The sequence below is a fragment of the Zootoca vivipara genome, chromosome 6 (assembly GCF_963506605.1).
Source record: "Zootoca vivipara chromosome 6, rZooViv1.1, whole genome shotgun sequence".
Taxonomy (NCBI): Eukaryota; Metazoa; Chordata; class Lepidosauria; order Squamata; family Lacertidae; genus Zootoca; species Zootoca vivipara.
The window spans coordinates 95,793,566-95,811,738 of record NC_083281.1 but is presented as its reverse complement, the minus strand read 5'-3'; the positions used below and the strand labels follow the sequence as shown (position 1 = coordinate 95,811,738).

Here is an 18,173-nt window from a genome sequence, read left to right as displayed (position 1 = left end):
AGGCTGTGATCTCAGCTTCTGGTTACTCAAACCGCAACTTGGGGCTCAGGATTCTTTAGTTCTGGGTGTACAGTATGTCTTTTGCACCAGGCACCTTTCAGAAGAGCTTGGGGTAAAGAACTTAAGAAGAGCTCTTCTGGATGCAGCCGTCTTGCCCAGCATCCAGCCAGATGCCTCTTTGGAGTTTGTGGCCTTTGAACTCAATGTGTCTGTGCTCAGCTCTTTGCTGCAGTCCCAAAACTCGGGAGTTGACACACTGCTGAGTACAGCACCAAACATCTTGTAGCTGATAAATTTGTCTGCTTCGTGAAAGAAGGTGGATTTCTCTAGAACCTTTCCTTATCAGCCCAGTGCATAATTATGTGGAGTTGGGTGGAGCTGCTGGGTGATGGCATCCGTCTGGCCGAAAAGGAAGCAGCCTGAGCTATGTCCATGCTATGTCCATTGCGCTTTGCAGGGTTTACGTGCTCTGATGCACAGAGGGGTTGTGGTTTTTATTTTATGTTATTTCTTGCTGTTCCATTCCAAGGAGCTTGGGATGCAGCTGGGGTTACTTAAAGGGTGACTTGGAGCCCCTGATTCTTTAGGTGTTTTGTTCTTTCCTCCCCTTGATCTAAAATATAGTTCAGGACATCAGGGTGGGGAGGACCAGGGGGAGGAACGCTGCCACCCCCTGTCAGATTTCCTGTCTGCAGCCAATATCTGCCCCCCCCTTGCTTGCTATTTCACTTGTGGTGCCTGCCTGCATCATCAGCTTTCACGTGAACTGAGTTTAGAAGGCTGCTGCCTCTGTGCTACAAACCCTGCTGCTGGTCTGCTGAAGGAACAAGCCTTAAGGCAGCCTATGCCTACCCAGCACCTGCAGGAGTTTTGGACTACAACTCCCATCACCCCATAAAGGAGCTGATGGGAGTTGCGGTCCAAAACAACTGGAGGGTGCGCTAGGTTGACAAATGCTGGCATGCTGTGGCGGGTAATGCTGGGTCTCTACCCTGAACCCTCCGGCTTTCTCCAGGCTCCCCCAGCGCCTTTGCCACCCACGGGGCCATTTTTAAAATCCCACTTTAAAAGTCAAGGTTGGCACTGATGCAAACCCAGAGAGTGTTGCTTTCTAAAATCCTGCAGAGCAGTCCAGAGATCCAGATGCTAAATTGCTTCCATTACTGGTTCCCTGGAGTGCCCTCTCCTTGCAGAGAGAGCGGCTCCCTTGAGAAGTCCATCACTAAAGGCCATGGCAAGGTCCTTAACATGCTGTTGCATCTCCAGCTTAGACTGGAACAGACCCTGGAACCTCAGGTCTGCAGACGGAATGGGGCAACTGGGGCTCCCTCTCCAGCTCTGGAGACTCTCCTTCAGCCCCACCCTTTCTCCCAGGGCACACTGGCCCTGCCGCCTGTCCTTTCCCATGCTCTTTGCCAGGTTGCAACATGCTCTGGAATTGTGATGTACGATGTTCTTCATCTACATGCCTGGGATGTTGATGTGCATGTCTGTGTGCACACAAGCACCCCACACTGCAGGGGCAGCAACTGTCATGCCACCAGGTGATGCTGGGATCCCCCTCCCCCCAGCCCCAGTCAGCATGGCCAGGGGTCAAGGGGGATCAGTGTTGTGGCCCACCAACCTCTTTCCCTTTCCACACTGCAACCCCCAGGTCTGTGGAATAATGGAGCAAGCACCATCCCAGTTCTCCAAAATGCTGTTCTGGACCGCAGTGATGCAAGAGTTTGCCAAGTCTGTGTAGTGGAGAAGAACAGAGCCAGCGAGAAAGCCCACGTGGCATTGGGCTATTTTTGGGGCGATTCTTGGCCAAATCCCTCCTCCTCCAGTAGTGCTGACTGAATGTCCATGGGCTATTCACTGCCTCTCAGACTAACCTACCTCACAGGGCTGTTGTGAGGAGAAAATGAGGGAGTGGGAGAAATGTGTATGCCACCTGGAGCTTGGAGGAAAGGAGCATACAAAGATTTATTTTTATTATTATTACAGCATTATTATTATTATTATCTCCTTGTACATACATTTCATGGCAATGTACAAAATATAATAAAAACAGCCCAAAAGCAGTTTAAAACAGCACAGGAATTAATGGCAGATAAATTAAAAACCTTTCTTTCTTTCTTTCTTTCTTTCTTTCTTTCTTTCTTTCTTTCTTTCTTTCTTTCTTTCTTTCTTTCTCGATCCCTCGTAGCCGAGTAAGATTGTCTTCCATAAACACGGTTTTAACAATGGGTCCGTAAGTGACTGTGGAGGCCAATTCTGGATCCACACGTCCTTCCACAGTGGGGACATTGGTTTCCGGGTGGGAGTTGATCACGGTGTGGATTTGCATGTTTCTCCCTTGCGTCCTGAGATCGAGTTTCTTCAAAGCCCATGACACCTTTGGTAAAGGCTGCTCTCCAATTGGAGTGCTCACAGGCAAGTAGTGTTGTTGTTGTTGTTGTTGTTGTTGTTGTTGTTGTTGTTGTTCTTGTTGTTGTTGTTGTTGTTGTCTTCTTGTACATACTTTACACAGCAATGTACAAAATACAATAAAATCAGCCCCAAAACAGTTTAAAACAGCACAGGAAATAATGGCAGATAAACTTAAAAACAGTACAGAGCTGACAGCTGGGGCAGAGAGTCAAAGTGAGACAATCTGTTGGAAGAAAAACGTCTTCAGCTGGAAAGTGCAGTTTGTGGGTTCCTGTCACACCTGGACAGGAATGGTGTTCCACAGAACAGGGGCAGCAACACTAAAAGCCCTGCTCTGAGTTACTGTAGAATAACCGCTTGTAGGATCTTTGGAACTTGCAGGAGAAACTTTTCTCAGACCACAGTGATCTACTGGGGATAAAAGGGATAAGTCTCAAGTAACCTAGTCTTGACCTGTATAAGTTAGTATCAACTTGACCCAGTAGTGCATGGGGGGGGGATATTGCCTATAAATGCATATTTTAAGGACATTAAAAACACATTTTATTGGGGGGGGGAACGCTTGCAAAAATGTGTACATTAGGAGAAACTCTAAGCAGAAACTTAAAGAATAAATGAATCACAAACTGATGTGTAAATGTAGGGAACTACACTGAAGAAATTGGGAAAAGGAGGAGTTGGGAGAAGCCAAAATTGACCGATTTTGCCCATTCCTGTTTGTGCAGGAGAGTCTCCCCTGGACAAGAGCTGAGCCCCTTGCCTGCCCCTGTTTGAGGCACCAGAATGCCTTGGCCTGGCTCTGTTCTGCTTGTGGCCATTGATTCCCCTGCCTGCTGACGGGCATCATCCCCCCCCCCCTGAGGCTCTGGCACCTGCATCTCTGCTGACACCCCCCAATGGGTTGGCAGCCAGCAGCCGCTTGTTGCTGAGAGGCAGGCAGCTATTAAATATCCCTGCCTGACATAATGATGGCAAGAAGGAGAAGGAGAAGCGGAACATCTTCCATTAGCATCTGGCTTACCCTGCAGCGGCCACAGAGGCAGGAGGAAGGCAGCCTGTATTTTTAGACAGGATGCAATGCAACTTTCCGGCTCACCCAAAGGTGGGGAATAGCTAAGGGAGGAAGAGCGAGAGAGGGAGAGAGAGGGGGAGATTGAAGCTCAGGTTTCGGCTCAAGCGCTGGGCTATGGCAGCACGGCAAGGGAAGTCTGGGCCAGGCAGTGCTGTGAGTATAAAATGTGCTTCTCCTTCGCACACAGCCTCCCATCCCTCTGCTTTCACCCCCCCCCCCGCTTCTTTCTGTCTCTCCAGCACCTCTTGCTCTGGAAATTGCCTGCCTGTCAGAACTGGGGGGGTGGAGTTGGGGTAGCATTTCAACCCCCAAAGTTCAGTTTGCATGTTGTTTCTCTTGAGGGCAGGGGAAAGCTCACACAGAAGGGGGAGAGTCCCCCCCTCTCTCCCTCCCCCCCCCCTGCCTGACATACCCTTTCCCCATTTCTGAGTTGCCTTACAGGCCTCTGGAGTGAGAAATTCCCTTTTGGCTCTGCCTAGTTGTTTGGACCTGAGGATAACACGTAAAGTTCAGGCCAGAGGGTGGTGGCAGCTGCAGAGTCCTGTCCTCCAGCAGATTAAAAACCTGAGTAAGCCGAAGGGCACACGCTCCTAAATCTTAGACAAGCTCCTAAATCCACTTCTGCACAGGAAAAACAAGCAAACTGATGTCCTCCTCCGCCCACGTTTAGCGAGCTAACGACTTTATTTCACTTTTCCCTTGTGCTCTTTCCACCATCTCTCTCCACCATGTCAAAGAGATAAATAACTATGGTACCTGACATTTAGAAGACATCTGAAGGGAAGTTTTTAATGTGTGACATTAATGTATTTTAAATATTTGTTGGAAGCTGCCCAGAGTGGCTGGGGAAACCCAGCCAGATGAGCGGGGTACAAATAATAAATTATTATGATTATGATTATCATCTCTCTCGTAGTCGCCCTTTGTGGGGCCACACTCACTACTCTGCATGGAACGGCCAGTGTCCCTTGGTAGCAGCTGTTCCAGTAAGCCTGAGCAATGGCGTGCAATCTGTGTGTTTGCCTCCAGGTGGCTGAACTGCATGAACTGCAAGCCATCCTGCCCTGTGGTTGCCCAGCGCAAAGTGAGAGACACCCCCTCCTCTGTGCATTGCAGAGAACTTGGGGGCAGGAGAGGTGTGTGATTTGCATGGAAACTTCTGCTTCCTGAAACAAATCACAAACCAAAACACACACTTTGGCAGTTTGCAATGCAGTTCCCCAGACAAATAATGTGTACGGCGATGCATACATACGTGAAAGTGTGCATGTAAATGCATATACTAGTAAGACTAATATACAAAAAATGCATTGTGGTAGGAAATTTTGTTTGCAAATTTTGTTAGACAAAATTGCATACAATTATGCATATGATGCATATATACAAAGTGGTATATACAAATTGTGTCATAGTAAAATATATATATAAAGGTAAAGGGGCCCCTGACCATCAGGTCCAGTCGTGTCCGACTTTGGGGTTGCGGCGCTCATCTCGCTCTATAGGCAGAGGGAGCCGCCGTTTGTCCACAGACAGCTTCCGGGTCATGTGGCCAGCATGACAAAGCTGCTTCTGGCAAACCAGAGCAGCACACGGAAACGCCGTTTACCTTCCCGCCGGAGCGGCCCCTGTTTATCTACTTGCACTTTGATGTGCTTTTGAACTGCTAGGTGGACAGGAGCTGGGACCGAGCAACAGGAGCTCACCCCGTTGCAGGGATTCGAACCGCCAACCTTCTGATCAGCAAGCCCTAGGCTCTGTGGTTTAACCCACAGAGCCACCTGGGTCCCTTTATATATACTGTATATTAAAATGCTGATGAATTTGCATGAATAATCTTTTTTAAAAAATTGCAAACTGATGCAGAAGTGTTGAGAAGAAGCTGGAAAAATTAGGTGAAATAAAGGGAAATTGAGATGCTCCTCCTCTTACGGCCAGAGACCTACCTTCCACCAAGTGCTCTAGCATACTCTGAAAGGTGCAGGTGGGACCAAGCTCTCTCCCCCCACACCTCCGCCTTTCTCTTTATGCCACAGCCTTTGGAGACATGGAAGCAGCTGGAGAGATTCCTGCCACTTCTGAAATAATCTGAAGCGAAGGGAGAGCCTGGTTGCTGTCTTCTCCTGAGTCCATTGCAGGTGCCAGAGGACTTGGAGGACTTGGAGCAGGATGGAGTGGTCATTGTTGACCCACAAGTAATGGCTTCAGTCGAGGCCAACCAAAAGGTGTGAGGCCTCTGGAGATAGATGGATGCATCCCGTAGGCCTGTAAGAGGTAGACCGTTCACTGCAGAAGGCATTCTCCCACATTTGCCACTGTGGGACTTTGTGATGCCAGAACAATACTAGGGTGGCACACCTGCCATCATCTCACAGATGCTGGCATCAGAGGCCTTCTCTTGGGTACTTATAATGCCCCAAGGATCACTCACTACGCGAGCACCCTCCCTCCCCCCTCCCCCCTGCAGATTGCTACACACACACACACACACACACACACACACACACACACACACACGTTTAGATATGTTTAAGATGGGATGCTTCATGGGATGCTAAATTTGCAGGGGGCCCTCCTGCACTTCGTAAATAGCAGCTGAAGAGCTATAGCTCAGAGGTAGAGCATCTGCTTTGCATGCAGAAAGTCCCTGGTTCAATCCCTGACATCTCCAGGGAAAGCTAGGAGAGACTGAAGCTTTAGAGAGTCCCTGCCAGTCAGTGTAGCCAATACAGAGCTAGATTGACTGACGATCTGACTTTGTATATGGCAGCTGCCTGTATTTCTGTGCTGGAAGGGTGTGCATCAGGATGGAGAACCTCAGATATCAAGGAAGTCCTGTGCCCCTTCAGACCAGATCCCCTCCCGGCCGGCCATGGCCTCTCTTCCCAGGCCACACCATCCTCAAGTCTTGCTTCTCACCCTCCTGGATTGCTTGTTGTCAACTCTGGCTTGCCTCAAAGAGGGTGGGGGTGTATAAGCTATCCTACTGTACTAAAGTAATGTTTTAATTTGTTGCTGAATCCATGTTTGCCTCTGGCTTGCCCAACACTGGCATGTGGCCTTCAGAAGATTGCCTGGAAGAGAATGTGGCCCTTTGGCTGCAAAAGGTTCCCTACCCCTGGTCTGCAGGCTAGCACCATTTCTTCAAAATACTCAAAATAGTAATAGTGGTTGACTGGGTACCAGCGGAATAAAACAGAGGAGGGAAGGGATCTGGACACGTCGTTCTGGAACATCAAAGGGCCATTTTATGAATGACCCAAAGAGACTGGATTGGTTTGTGCCAAATGCTAATTGGCAGCGGTGAGGCTCATGCACCCAAATGCCTTCAGCTGGCCTTAGAGGTTGTCACTTTTTAGGAATATGGGAAGCTGGTCCCTCTGCTGCAGGGATAGCAAGACATGATGCTCCCCAGATGTTGTTGAACTCCAGCTCCCATCAGCCTCAGGCAGAAGCCCATGGTCAAGGATGATGGGAGTCCAGGAACTGCAACAGACTGGCTGCCATGGATTTGGTCTAGTGTTGTCTATTCTGAATGGCTGCATCTCTCCAAGGATTCAGGCAGAGTTCCTTCCTTTCTTAGGAGAAGAAATGAGGCTCAGTAGCAGAGCATCTGCTTGGCCTGCAGAAGGTCCCTGATACAACCTCTGGCATCTCCAGGCCAGGCTGGGGAAGATTCTTCTCTGAAACCCAGCGTGGATTATGAGGAGCTACCCTGTGGCCAAACTCCCACCAGCCCCATTCAGCCAGCGTGGATTATGAGGAGCTACCCTGTGGCCAAACTCCCACCAGCCCCATTCAGCCAGCGTGGATTATGAGGAGCTACCCTGTGGCCAAACTCCCACCAGCCCCATTCAGCCAGCGTGGATTATGAGGAGCTACCCTGTGGCCAAACTCCCACCAGCCCCATTCAGCCACTGGCCAGGGAGTTTGGAGCTGTAGCCTCGCAACATCTGGAGGGCTGCAGGATAGCCAAACCTCATGTAGGCCATAGTGAGCTAACCAAACCAGGTATCTGGCTCAGTGTGCAGCAGCTTGCTATCACCACCTGCTTCCTGATCCTTTTACCTGGAGATATCAAGAGTTGAATGTGGAAGCTTCTGTTTGCAAAGTGGGCTTTCCACCACTAAGTCAGGGCCAGTACCCAAAGCTGAGAGAGCTTTGATTGTGGCTTTGGAATGGATCTTGTGCCCTCACTTTGCCACCTCTGGTTTGTTGCCCCTGGCTACATTCCAGGAAAAGTCTACCCCACCTTTGCATATTTCACTGTATTTCCACCCCTTCAAACAGTGGCAAGGAGACAGTTCTTCTGCGCAACCCTCTTGGTTACTATGTTGCCGCTAGCAGAAACCCTTTAGGGCAGTGGTCCTCAACCCCCGGCCCACGGACCGCTACCGGTCCATGGATCAATTGATACCGGACCGCCCAAGGTACATTTAAATACAATTAAATTAAAATTATTAAATCAAAACAATCTAAATAAATATAAACAGTCAACGTCCTCCCCTTAGTGGGCTGCGGTAAAATTATCAAATGTTGACTGGTCCGCAGCGATAAAAAGGTTGGGGAGCACTGCTTTAGGGTACAGTCTCTGCCAGCAATGGCCTAAGATGTTTCATTACCTGAGGTGAAGCAGGCGATGGTGCCATCCCACGACTAAAGAGTGGTAAAGAGCAGGGTTTTTTTTGGGGGGGGGAGTGGTGCAGCAAAGGCAGAAATGGTTGGACTCATGCCTGGAAAGCATAGGACAAGCAGAAGCCTGGATGAGCCCTAACAGGAGACATGGCAGAGGTGATGTGTGGTGTGGAAAAAGTGGATGGGCAAGCAGAACTGTGGGCTTCACTCCCATGGGAAATAGAGATGGTCACCAACTTGGATGGCACTAAAAGAAGAACAGACAAATTCTTGGAGGATCAAGCTTTCCATGGCTTGCTCTCAGGCTTCTCATAGGCATTTGGTTGGCCATTGGGAGAAGAGAATGCTGGGTGATGTGGGCCATTGGCCTGATCCAGAGGGCTCATCTTATCTTCTGACGACTGAAAAGATGCCATGACAGGACAGCGTCCTTCATTGTAATGTAGGCTAGTGCAGGGCAGGCTGGGTGGCACAAACAGCTCTGCCCTCCAACATCTTGCCCCCAGTCCTCCATCACTTGGTTGCCCTCGCTGCCTGAGGTGGCTGCCTCACCCTGACCAATGGCAGGGCTGGTGCTGTTGTCCGCCATTCAAGACCAGGGGGACCAGTACTGGCATGAAATACCATGGGGCCACAAGGCTCTGTCTCATGCAGAGTCAGGCTGTTCTTTCATCTAGCTCAGTATTTATCTGCACTGACTGGCAGAATGGAAGGTGGTCTTTCTGCATGCATAGTCAGCAGCCCTTAGCTTTTTGGCATGGAGGAAGCTGCCTTAAAGAGAGCCCAGACCATTGGTCCATCCATCTCTATAACTGAGTAATTGCGGGGGGGGGGGGGAGAGGTCATCAGGATCTCAGTTGGGGGATCCTTTCCCAGCCCACCTGGAGATGTCAGGGATTGAAAGCCGGGATGATGTTCCTGCAACAGTCGTGTGCTCTTCCTACTGAGCTGTGGCTTTCGAGGGCCTCTGCACGGACTGCTTTGAGGCTGCACAAGGCCTGGCTCCATTCACAAATCTCTCCCCTCCCTGTGGTGCCAGCTCTCTTTTGCTGCTCCCCTCTCCTGGACTCAAGAGGCCTCCTTCTCTGGGCCAGGGTCCCACATAGGAAGTGTGCAGTTAATTATAGCGAGAGCATCTTGGTTATCTCATCTGCTCGGACACCTGCCTGCTCTACTTTCCTTTTGAGAAGCGTAAGGGGGGGGGGAGGGGGGTTTCCATTCCCAAAGGCTTATGCAAGAGTTCAAATGTGGGTAGGGTCAAGCTAAGCAGCAGAGAAAGGACCCACGTCCGTTTTCAGTGCTAAATGCCGGTTGCTGCTCTGGTCTGTGAGGTCTGCTCCTCCCAGGTCCAGAGAGGGACACTGTTTCCCTTTGAAGGGAACTGAAAGTGGCTCTGGAGCTCCTCCAGATGACCTCTGATTATGGGGCATGACTCGCTTGCATAATGCCTGTGTCCAGTTTTGTCTGTGTCCTGAGCATTTTTTCTGATTTGTTGTGGGGCAGACATAGGACAGCAAGCCTCCGTCCCTTTTTGCCTGTGCTGGGGTTGTACATCTTCCTCTTAACCATTCATTAACTCCACACTTATCAGTGCATTTCCTTGTCAGTTTTCTAACAGCAAAGAGTCCGTTTGTTTGTTTGTTTGTTTTAAAAAGTGGATTTGTTGTGACAGAGCACTTTATTCCCCTTTGAATTGCACAAACCTCAATTTCCCAGCGTGTGGTTGAATACCTCCAGCAAAGTACTGACAGTCTGGAGGCGACCTCAGACTCAGAGAGACTTTGCTGCCCATGCTGCGCAGGTGCTATTTCCTTTTGTCCTGCTGCTGTCTCTGGACAAACTGACTTTGCAGGTGTCTGAAGTGCCAGGGGGGGGGGCTAGAGCATACTGTAAAACAAAGATCAAGCATGAGGCCTCTCTCAGGCCATCTTTTCCATCCACTTAAAGAAAACAAAAGGGTTTGCTCATAAGCATATTGTACAGCTTTCATGTTTGCCAAGGGCTCCAACAAACAAACAAATTCCCTGCCTGCAATCCTGGAGAGCTGCTGCCTGTCAGTGTAGGCAGTGATGAGCTAGATCAGGCATCCCCAAACTGCGGCCCTCCAGGTGTTCTGGCCTACAAATCCCATGATCCCTAACTAACAGGACCAGTGGTCAGGGATGATGGGAATTGTAGTCCAAAACATCTGGAGTGCCGAGGTTTGGGGATGCCTGAGCTAGATGGATCAATAGTCTGACTCAGCCAGATCTAATCAGGCAGATCTATGGTTTCAGCTGAAAATCTATTAAGTTGTTGTTGTTTTTTAAACACCCAATGGGAAAGGAGGCACGAGGCTCTGGCAGGACCCTACCTCCTTCCCAAACCTGGGCAAGCTCTTACTGGGCTTGGGGAAGGAGGCGAGAGGCCCATGTCCCAACCTTTCTTGGCAGAACTTTGGAGGGTTTGCTGTAGTCAGATATGATGCCTCTACCTATGAGCGCCTGGGGAAAGCTGTAGGCAGGCTGAATGTGATATTTGTGGAAGAGGTGAGAATTACAGAACAGATACATCACTAAAACTTAATTTAAAAAACATGAGATTTGGATATTATATCTTTTTTATAAGAATGTACCAGTATTATTTTTGTTTTTTTGGAAAAAGATCTGGTCATGTTCACGAACTTACATGCTAACTTTTCTATTTACCCTATCTTGTGAGCTGCTCTGGGCAGAATATAGGGACATATTGTGGGATATAAATGCAAAAAACAGCCAAAAAAAAGAGCAAATGCATTTGTGGAAAGGCTGTAGTTTAGAGGTGGAGAGCTTGCATTGCACACAGAAGGTTCCTCATTGGATTCCCAGCATTTCCACATAGGGCTGAAATCGGGGTGCCCTGGGATGTCCAAGGCACCCCCAAAGAAAGTGGGGCAGTCCCACTTAAAACAGGGCAATTGGAAGGTCTGCTACAGCATGTCATTTATTGACTGCATTGTGAGTGCAAAATCAGCCCACGGTCAACTCTTGCAACAAAAACCATCTGTTGTGTCCCCCTAAGATGAGGGCTCCCCATGCTCACCCCAAAACAGGACATTCAGCTCCTCCTCTGCTTAACTGGTCCTTGTGGCCATTCAGAGTCAGACGGTCCTTTGGTGGACCTGGCACAAGGCAGCATCTATCTCCCTATGTGTTTCTGAGTTAGGAATACTTAGGCTGGCATTATGGATGTTGTTGGATTTAGGAGCTTTGGAAGGGGAGAAATCCCTCTGAGATGTAAAAGCACAGGGATCAGTTGCAATATTGCCTTCAGTTTCATCAGCATTGAATGTTTTTGTTTAAGGCATCTGTTGGGGTTTTTTTAATAAATAAAATGTTACAACTTGAAAATTTTGCCAAAAACTAAAAAACAAAAGAACACAACCTGTTTTGTTTTAATTCTAATTGGATACTCTGAAGGAGGAGGTGGGGAGCCCTACAGATGTTGCTAAACTACAACTCCAAGCATCCCTGGCGAGCCTGGCCAGTGGCCACGGATGAGGGGAGCTGTAGTTCAACAATGTCTGGAGGACTAAAAGGTCCCCCTGCTTGTTTTGAAGGGAAGCCCCTGACCTCCCCAGGGGAGCCGAGGAAGGACACCTCTTGTGGAGCTTCATGTCATAAGATATGCAGCGCTTCTGCTGAAAATGGAGAAACTAGAATCAGTTCACCTTTAATAGTAGTAAACCTACCAAATACACACTCTGTGAAACAATATGCAAACTGAAGCACAGCTGTTCTTTAGCATTTGTACTTTTCTGAATGTCCTCAGTGCAGTTCTCCAGACAAGGAATGCATGCAAAGATGCTATCTTTGAGATCTACAGGAATAGGTCGGTATACAAATTTAATAAAGAAATAAAAATAAATATTGTAGGGTAAGTGTAAATAGCATAGAAAAGTGCATTATATTTGGAGAAATTACTTTGTAAAAATGTGTGTTTTAGTGATGTGGGGCAGAGCAACTTGATGCTTAGTGATATCAAGACATACAGTGAGTGGTGCCACGTATTACGGAGGGGGAGGGGCGTTTGCCATTTTGGGTGGCAGGTCTGTGCTTCTTTTAAGAGTGTTCTGCCCTCAGTCAAAATGCTGGCTAGACTTAGAAGGGTTTGGCCTCGCCTTCCCATGGTGCTGGCTGGCACCAAATCCTTCTCCCTGACACGCTAACTTTCTGTGTGCAAGGATTTGTTCATTTTTGTGTGGAGGAGCAATCAGGTGAGCCCCCACCTGCAATCGGAATCCCAGACACAGCTTAACCACATCAGCGAGAGCTGCACCTCAGCACAACACACCCACTAACAAAGCCTCTTCTCTTTCCAAGGCTGATGCTGCGACCAGCTTCTTACGGGCGGCACGATCTGGAAACCTGGACAAGGCTCTGGACCACTTGAGGAATGGTGTGGATATTAACACCTGCAACCAGGTAGGCCTGACACCCCCTATCCTTGGTCCACCAGCTTTTGGCTTGGTCTTGATTGGTCCAGCCATGGGCTTGCATTCTGCCCTTGGTATCTAATCAGATGCTGTTCAGGTGGCCTCATGGCCCTCCAACTTGCACCAGCTGCTGTGCCAGGTAAGAGGCAGAAGATCAGCTCCCTCATTTTTTAGAGCTCTTGAATTTCCCTCATTCTTCTGTCATGCAGAATTTTGCTTGCAGTCTAAGCTCCAGAATGTGTGAATAATAAAAAGAGCACCCCTGGGCATGTGTAGAATGTGTTTCACTCACTGCTGAATAACCACAGCTTGTATTTTGTATTTTCATGTTGTGAACCGCCTTGAGATCTATTAAATACAAATTTATTAAATATAAATAAATAAAATATATAATATAATTAGTGCACATCCAGATGGCTTGAACTTTAGGGATGGTGTGGAGGGAAGAGAGAGCTTTCTTGCCATGGAATGCTTTCTGCCTTAAATAATCATTTGTTAACATATTTACATACCACTATGCATAAACTTTTTAAAAAAATGACAGCTGTTTATAATTGTACATAAAACCAGGCGGTAAAAACCATATAAAATGTCGAAATCAGAAGCCAGCTGGCCATTGTGGAAAGGTGTTTTCTTAATTGCCTGACGGAATAGAAATGTTTTCACCAGGAGGTTAAAAGTGGAAACAGAAGGCATCTGCTGAATCTCTATGGGCAGATAATCCCGCAATCCTGGGCCCAGGACCCTAAAGGCCTGGCTTCCTGCTCTTGTCAAATGATCCCCACCCACTCGGGAGACGACCAGTGACGCTCCTGCAGATGAGCTCAGTGACTGGGCTATAAGGGTTCAGGCGGCCCCTGAATTCTTCAGGGCTTCCAGCACCCAACCAGGAGACGGTGAGGTGGCATAGCCTCCTTCTGCACAACAGGTTGCACAACTGCATGGTGGAAGTGGAGTACAGAATTCTGCGTCTTCATTTCTTGAGCTGAAGGAAAATGTCCAGGATTCCTAGCCTGAAAGAGGGAACCTTTTGGATCTGTGTGGAGCTGCCTAGTGTGATGAACAGTCAGAGCTGCTGGTCAAAGGGTGTCACAAGATTCCTAGGTTCCAGAGTGACCTTGCCCACCCATTAGCTCTTCTTGACCTGGATCATGGCCTGGGCAAATGATGTATTGCAGGGGTCCACAAACTAAGGCCCGGGGGCCGGATGCCGCCCAATCGCCTTCTAAATCCGGCCTGCGGAAGGTCTGGGAATCAGCATATTTTTACATGAGTAGAATGTGTCCTTTTATTTAAAATGCATCTCTGGGTTATTTGTGGGGCATAGGAATTTGTTCATATTTTTTTCCAAAATATAGTCTGGCCCCCCACAAGGTCTGAGGGACAGTGGACCGCCGCCCTGCTGAAAAAGTTTGCTGACCCCTGATGTATCAAGTATAGAAACAAGGGAGTCGTGCAGCAGCCAAATGTATCCCTCACCACATCCCTCCACTTTTACAGCTGGCCCTGCCCACCCTGGCATGTGGACCCAGAAGCTTATTCAGAGGGAAAGGTGGCCTTTTGTCTGAAAAAAGCTCCTTACTATTGCAATATGCCCCTGGATGTGAGAGGGCCTTCCTTCTTCCTGCCTCACCTGTGAGCTGTGTGGTAAAAGGTACAGGTAAAGGGACCCCTGACCATTAGGTCCAGCCGTGGACGACTCTGGGGTTGTGGCGCTCATCTTGCTCTATAGGCCGAGGGAGCCGGTGTACAGCTTCCAGGTCATGTGGCCAGCATGACAAAGCTGCTTCTGGCGAACCAGAGCAGCATACAGAAACACCGTTTACCTTCCCGCTGTAGCGGTACTGTAAGGGTGACTCCCTACAGGGAGCCAGCCCCCATCATCCTAACGTCCACCTCGCCAAGCACAGGGAGCAGCAGTGGGTCTGAAGCAGCCAGGGGGGAGGGGAAAGACTCGGAGGGAGAGAGAAGCCAGCGTGCGGAATGATGGGAAAGCTCAGGGGAGGAGAGATGTGGGGAAGCAGGGCTGGCCCTACGGCCAGGCTGGGTGGTGCCAGGGCGCCAAATATACTTAAGACGGCCCTGTAGGCAAGGGCTCAAGGATGCTGGAGAGCCCTTCCACCGCCTTGACAGGGAGGAGGCTGAGAGGGCATCGCTCCTTCCGGAGCAAGAGTTAAGGAGAGCACCGTGACGCAGGTCAAGGGGGAGGTGTTTTGGGGTGCCCCGACTACTTTGCTGGCGTAGGAAAAGGCGTACACCATTGCCGGATTCTGATTCGGAATGAGAGGTCATATTTTAAGCTGTCTCTGCACTGTAAATACTTTGCACAATAGAAGTATTTAAAGACAAACTGGACTCAAGCGGAGTTACTCTAGAGTAGCCACAATGACCCTCTGACAGGTACCTATTTATCTACTTGCAATTTGACATGCTTTCAAACTGCTAGGTTGGCAGGAAGTGAGCTGTGTGGAGGCTCAAGAAACAGGATGCCGGACTAGACAGGCCTTTGCTCTGTTCCAGCAGGGCTGCTAAGAAGACACCTGGCAATTTGTCTTCTTCCTGCCTGCATTTGCTTCTAAGGCGTGTGTGCAAGAGAAAGTCAAAGCTACAAGGTGACTTTTGCAGTGGAAGGATTTGGGCTATTCTACCTGCTGCATAAAATATTCTGGAGAGGGCTCTTCCTATCTCCCAGAACTGAAACAGACAAGCCAGAGCTGTTCATTAAGGGAGAGGACAGGATCCAGTGCCCTTGGGAAGTCCATTTTGCATTCCCCACTGGCCGGCTTGCAGGCGAGGTGGGGGAAATACCTCCACAGGCAGACGGTGACTCACCTGGCTCATCCAAATGCACTACATCACGGCGAACAAAGCCCAGAGCCACTTCTCTGGCCTGCTTCAGCCTGCTGGTGGAGTGGGCTTGCATAGAAACCAGTTCTCTGGCATCTCTGCCCGGCATGCCCAGGCCCTTGAGGCTCTTCCAGGGAAATAGTTGCTGGAACTTACAAATAGGAATCTTGGTGTCACAGCGCAGTTGGGCACGGAATGCCCAAAGTGAGGAATCAGCTCTTTATTGTCAAAAGTGCACTCAGCATGTTAGGGAAAGGCATGTCCATCCCATCTCTCAGCTCCTCCCAGGTGTGCACCCAGTGAAGCAGCTGCCGCAGCAGAGAAACCCCACCTCCGACCTCAGCTTATGTATCTCCCCCAGCTGAGCTGTGTGCAAGCAGGTGAAGGGTGCGTCGCCAGCGTGCAACCTGTTTCTGCTCCTCCCTCTTCAGTCCTTGCCTGGTCCTGGGAAACAGGGAGCAGGAGAGGTGGGGGCATGATCTGACTCGGTGGAAGTAGCAATCGGGCTGAGTACGACCCCTGCTTTCACAAAAGCAAAATTCCTAGTTATTTTCAGACAGCTTCAGGTGTGCTTACTGTTCCTTATCAGATGATGCAGCAGGAGGGGTGTGTGTTTTTTTCCTTCAGTAAAAATTGCTATGTTCTTTTGCCCCACAGCCCCTCACTGTCCATTCCTACCTTCAGAACTCTGTGGAAATGTTTAGGCGGCAGTACTAGGTATAACTAAGGACTGACGCATCCTTCCTCTCGCCTGCTGCTTTCCTTCTTCAGCGCTCAGTTGACACAAACTGCAAATTGAGGATTTCCACGAATTGCTGCTTGCTCTGATTTAGCCCTAAAGAGTGGGTTTTCCATGGGAAAAGAGCAGGGCAAGGGGGAAACCAGTCACACCTCTGCCTGGAAAGCGCAGGGCAAACAGAAAGCTGTCCTTTCTTGGCATGGGACCCACGGAAGTTTGGGCAAGTCCTAAGGTGCCTTCTCTGTTCCTATGATTGCTATGATTTATTTTATGCTATTTATTTATTGAGTTTGTATAGTACCCTTCATCCATAGATCTCAAATCTGTTCACAACATAAAAAAGCAAGATAAAAAACACAAAATACAATATGAAAACAAAAACAAGCCAATAACGTCGCCTCCCCTATCTCTGGGCTCTCCAGCTCCCTGGAACAACATCAAAACCTAGCCAGAAATCTGCTGCATCACCCAGACCAGCATTTGAGGCCACCTGCAGAGCCAAAGACCATATGAAGAGTGTCCCTGGTTCAGGACAATGGACAACTTGATGTCTATGGGGTGCCTGCAAGCTTCTTTTTCTTCTTTGGCGATCACTCGTAGCCGAGTAAGATTGTCTTTCATAAACACGGTTTTAACAATGGGTCCGTAAGTGACTGGAGGCCAATTCTGGATCCACACGTCCTTCCACCACAGTGGGGATATTGGTTTCCAGGCGGGAGTTGATCACGGTGTGGATTTGCCAAGCGTTGCCTTCCTCTTAGCACGTTTCTCCCTTGCGTCCTGAGATGGAGTTTCTTCAAAGCCCAGGACACCTTTGGCCAAGGCTGTTCTCCGGTTCTCCTGCAAGCAGGGCCTGAGCAGCCCAGCAGTCTTCCCACTGGTGTTTGCTGGCAACTGGTACTCCTACACATGCTGCCTCCAGCAGTGGAGGTAGAAACATAGCCACCCAGGCTAGTTGCCATGAGTAGCCTTATGCCCCACGAAGGTGTCAATTAAGGCCACCCAGGTTGGTGTCCACCACTGCCTCTTCTGGAAGCCCATTCTGCAGTAGGAGCTCTACAGGATCAGGCCACTGGCTCACCTAGTCCAGCACCCTGTTCTCTGAATGGCCAGCCAGAGAGATGCCCATGGCATGCCCACAAGTAGGACCTGAGTTCAGTAGCTCTCTCTCTCCACCTGTAGTTCCCCAGTGCTCTGATAGTGGCTGGAATATATCCCCCATGGCCACTAGACATGAATCTGTCCAATCGTCTTCTAAAACCATCCAAGTTGGTGGGCATCACTGCCTCTTGTGGGAGGGAGTTCCATGGTTTAACTCTGCACTGCATGAAGAAGTCCTTCCTTTTGTCATTTCTGAATCTTGTAGTTTGGTGAAGTTGCTGAGAACTCTTTCTTGGAGATCCCTTGTCCTCTCACACAACTGCATATCCAGGAGAGGGGGAATGACTGTGAAACCAGGTCTTTGTGTCTGCTGTGTGGAGATGCGGTTGCATGTTTTTTACTGAGTGGCACAGTATACGAGGGCACGGCTCACTTCTCTTTCCCTTGCAGGCTTCCTAGAGTCATTACTCCCTTGGCTCTGCTAGGGAGATGGTGTTAGCATTTCACACCTCTGGTGTGTAATTAACCTGCTTCTGAGCTCATGTCATGAACATGTCTGCCCAAAGTAGAGAAGTACAGCATGAGTTAGAATGCAGTCAGCAATGGAGAGGCTTGCATTTCTCTCAGACAGCTAGAACAGTGTTTCTCAACCAGTGTGCCTCCAGATGTTTTGGGACTACAACTCCCATCATTCCTGACCACTGGTCTTGCTAGCTAGGGATGATGGGAGTTGTAGTCCCAAAACATCTGGAGGCACACTGGTTGAGAAACACTGAGCTAGAAGCAGTCGGCTGTCAACCCCACCCCCCTTGACAAGGAACTGAATGCAGACAAGCCATTAGCAGAGGGTGGGCTGGAGAGAAACCAACTGTATCCAGAAGCACAGGCAGGCTTGGAAGGCAGGAGGGGGAGAA

General features: G+C 49.2%; 1 protein-coding gene across 1 annotated transcript in view; it reads left to right on the top strand.

Annotated features, from left to right (window-relative positions):
- The window catches only part of ANK1 (ankyrin 1), a 184,857-nt gene that overhangs the window by 69,796 nt on the left and 96,888 nt on the right, over window positions 1-18,173 (top strand). Inside the window, 1 exon segment of the mRNA XM_035119972.2 lies at window positions 12,460-12,561. Within this exon segment, the coding sequence (XP_034975863.1) occupies window positions 12,460-12,561 (102 nt within the window).